This window comes from Myotis daubentonii, chromosome 1, assembly GCF_963259705.1.
Source record: "Myotis daubentonii chromosome 1, mMyoDau2.1, whole genome shotgun sequence".
NCBI lineage: Eukaryota > Metazoa > Chordata > Mammalia > Chiroptera > Vespertilionidae > Myotis > Myotis daubentonii.
The window spans coordinates 76714203-76718431 of record NC_081840.1 but is presented as its reverse complement, the minus strand read 5'-3'; the positions used below and the strand labels follow the sequence as shown (position 1 = coordinate 76718431).

At 40.9% G+C, this 4229-nt stretch overlaps 1 gene segment (V, D, J or C); it reads right to left on the bottom strand.

Moving 5' to 3' along the window:
• Positions 1 to 2328: 2328 nt before the first annotated feature.
• On the bottom strand, positions 2329 to 3091 carry LOC132227616 (T cell receptor alpha variable 4-like). The segment is given in 2 exon segments: positions 2329 to 2624; positions 3052 to 3091. Coding segments are annotated over 2 exon segments (336 nt in total).
• Positions 3092 to 4229: the final 1138 nt, after the last annotated feature.

The window sequence follows — 4229 nt, the reverse complement described above, 5'->3', positions numbered from 1 at the left end:
GTTCTTCCCCATTAATTTAGAACTCCTCTTTTGTTTTATTCAAATTCTTTCTTATTTTTGTCCGTTCCTTGCTTCTTTACTGTTTTTGACTACTATGATTGACTGTCACCACTTTAAAAACTATCTATTTCGCCTGGCTGGTGTAGGTCAGTGGTTGAGCAGCGACCGGTTCAATCCTGGTCAGGCTACATGCCAGGGTTGCAGGCTTGATGCCTAGTAGGAGGCAGCTGATTGATGTTTCTCTCTATTGATGTTTCCATCTCTGTATCCCTCTCCCTTCCTCTCTTTCTAAAAAATCAATAACAACGTATTTTTAAAAAATAAAATAATAAAAACGATTTAAAGGATAATATATATTGGGGAGCAGAAGAGAAGTCCCCCACTTTACCCTTCTTTTGCTCTTATGGCTGAACTAGTTGCAAAATAATAAAATTGACACAAGATTAGATTAACAGGAGGCGGGGAACTTAATATGCATAGATGGGAGAATCACAATATAATGCTTAGATCATAAAATGAGGCCCAAAGAAGTGATCGAACTGGGTACCGTTTTATACTTTTTAGACAAAGAAACAATAAATTTGTTGAGAAATTGACAGGACAAAGATAGTTAGTACGCATTAGGATTTAAGCAGATTTGGATATTTATTAGTGAGGAATCTAAAAGTTTGGGCTTGGTAGTAAATTAGTAAAGGTATTCATTACAAGTTTTGTTTATATTCACTTTCAACTCTGGCTTTTATAACCCTTGTGAGCAGTTTGTCTCTCAGCCCTCTGGAGTGGGGAGGACACCTGTCATGGAGATTTATTTCTTGCTTTTAAAGGAACAGAAAAGAGTCAGAGAGCTCCTCCAGGTCCTGCTGTTTCTCAAGTGATTTTAAATTCCAAATAATCAATATGTCTTTGTGGTATATCTTGAGGCAGGCTGCTCTGAGCCCTGATGCATCTGAGTTCAGAAAAATATTGCCTTTCACCATAAATATGAGGGATTAAGGGGAAGCAGAACATGCACTAATGCTCTATAATTATTTGGTTTTCCATAATATTACTCCCCTACCAGACTTTAAGATGAGCTAGATGGAAATACTCTTCCATCCTATGGCCTTTTCCTTTTGTCTCATTGACTCATATGAAGGACAAGAAGAGAACACATATCATCAAATAGAAAATACCATCAAATATTGCTTTCCCTACTCCCCAAATTAGAGACAATCCCCCCCCAAAAAAAATAATAATAATGATAGCCCAGCCAGTGTTGTTCAGTGGTTTGAGCATCATCCCATGCACCAAGAGGTCGTGGTTCCATTCCTGGTCAGGGCACATGCCCAGATTGTGGGCTCGATCCCCAGTGGGAGCCATGCATGAGGCCGCGGATCGATGTTTCTCTCTCATTGATGTTTTGATCTCTCTCTCCTTCTCCATTCCTCTCTCTTTAAAAGCAATTTTAAAACATTAATAATAATAATAATAATCCCTCACCATCCTGATAAAGCCATAGGAGCACTAGTAAAATTCCCAGAAACTTAGCCATTATGCCTGTCTCCCTTCCCCCACCCAAAGGACTCAACTTTGAAATGTGATAGTGACCTAGAATCTCTGTGTCTGATACAGATATCCCCCAAAATAATCTATCACACCAAACACAAACAAAACTTCTCCCCACCCTCCTCTCGACTCTCATCCCCCTTCTCCTTGCCATGCCTTCCACAGCAGGGGAACGGGACAAAAGAAAATAGAAAGAGGGGCAACAGAGAGATGTAAACTCAGAAGAGACTTGGAAACCATCTCATGGATGCTAAGAGGCCAAAGAAATGTTGAAGTTTTGTGCGACAATAAATAATAATCTGACTCTTAGGCTAAATTTTTTAAAAGCTGAGAAGCAAGTTGTCCGCATTGACTGTGTACAGAGTGCTTGTAAAGGTGTGTGGTGTGTATGTGCATAGTGTGTGTGTGTCTGTACACATGAACTGAGGAGCACCAGTGAGCTAAGCAACAATAGTGTGACCACCACAGATTGCCTTGTTTTGTATAATTGAGCAGCTTGGGGATGAGCTGATGGGATGGTAGGATGGTGGGATGTTGGGGTGAAGACACTGCATTGTGTTCCATTTGTACTTTCTGAATTTCAGACCATGTAAATGGAATACCTATTTAAAAAATAAATAAGATTTTAAAAATTAATAGGAAAATAATACATGGATTTGCTAATACCTTTGGAAAATAATGAAACAAAGTAAACATTTTAGCAAGCACTACTCTTGGGCTTCCTTCTGCGCTACACTCCCACCCCCCACAGGGGAATACTGCACAGGTGCAGCCCTGTCTGCCTCACTGTGCATCACTCACAAGGCAGTAGTACACAGCAGTGTCTTTCAGGGAAGCCCAGGGCAGCCTCAGCACACTAGACTTCCTGTCGGCAGCGATAAACAGAGATGCCACTTCATTTGCCGTGTCTGTCTTATATCCTTGAATAACAAATTGTGGCCCCTGGTTGTGGAACTGTTGGTACCAGAAGATATACTCATTTGTAGCAATGTTGGTGTGGTTACAGGGTATGTTCACTTCCTGTCCTTCATCTGAGAGCATGAAGATGGGCTGGGTGGTCTTAGCAAGGCTCAAAGTACCTGTGGGAGTAAAAACACAATACTAGCTCCTACCCTGAAACCAAGTTGAGTTGAAGGCCCAACTAAGCACCCTCCAGGTTCTCTCTCACAGTCAAACCCACCCCCACCTCTACTTCACTACTATTTACTTCTCACTGTGTTCCAGGACAGTTTTTATTTTTTTTTTTATTCTGAAGGAATCCTGGGAACACTGCTCAGAGGCAGAAGGTCTAATTTATCTGCATCATGGGTGGACCTGGGGTTTAGTAACAGAACATCTTATTGCCCTGAGACACGCCTCAAATAAATGCTAAGGAGCTGCCTGGAGAAAAATAGGACCCCAAAGCCATCCCTCAACATCCTGGATAAAGAGCAATGGTAGCAGGCAACATGGTAGATTCCTGTCCAAACCCAGATCCCAATGCTTCTTAATCCCAAAATAACTCACCCAAGGTCAAGAGCATGGTCACTCTTGTCACCTGCCTCATATTCTAAGTGTAAACCAGGACCCAGGGTCTGTGTTGCCGAGTTTGAGCCAGGGAACAGGCACAGCAGCAGCAGCCAGATGAGCTACCCACATGAGCTGCTCTCACCCAGAGCTGTCCCCAGGAGCAAGCCAATAGCAGGGCGACAGCTCCTCAGAAGGGGCTTCCCCTCAAGATTCAACTGAGCACTCAGGAAGAAGAGGGGGTAAAAACTTATAGTACAACAGCATAGCAGACTGGGTTTCCTTTTAGATCTTTACTAAGATCTAACCACTTACAGATTTGGTCTGAATGAAGCAACTACATCAGAAGGTAGATTCCATCAGACTCCTTATTCCCCATCAGCTTTCCACAGTCCCAGAGGGTGACCATCAATTATAGTCAGTTTGACACCCATGGAGCTCTGAGAATAACCTTCTGACCTGGGACTTTATGCCCAGAAATCTCCCATGGATCCCAATGCAATCAGATGAAACAGGGAATCTTAATCTTATTCAGAATCTTTTTTAAAAATCTTAATCTTAGTCAACAGAAGAACAAATGCAGTTTGAACTGGACCTTTCGTCTCTGACACCCTGGTGTCTTCTTACAATCTAAGTCCACAACATCTTCTCAGATCTCACTTAACAAATGTTAAACAAGGAAGCAGACCTTTTACTAATCCCTTCTGACCAGCCAGGGTAGGACATATGATGTGGAATTATTCACCAGACAGACCGACCTAAATCCAAGTCCCAGCTCTGCCACCTTGTGACCTTGGGCAACTCACACCTCCAAACCTCAGTTTCTTCATTTGTAAAATAGGGGCAATAATACCTACTTCAGAGTAACCTATGGCATATAGTCAACTGTAAATTATAGTTCCTTCTCATCTCCTTCCTTCCCATCTAAGTGACATGCAAAGTACCATGGCTAATAAGAAGCACTGGATAGCATATGTATGCATGTATGTATGTATGTATGATATTTTATATATAATTCATATATATAATTTATAACATAATATATAATTTATACATAATTGTATACAACATATAGTATATTACATAAAATTCACTCTTTTAAGAAAGATACAATATAAACTTAATAATGGTAACACAAAAATTAAAAAACAGTTATTCAAGAAGAGTCTTCATGTTAA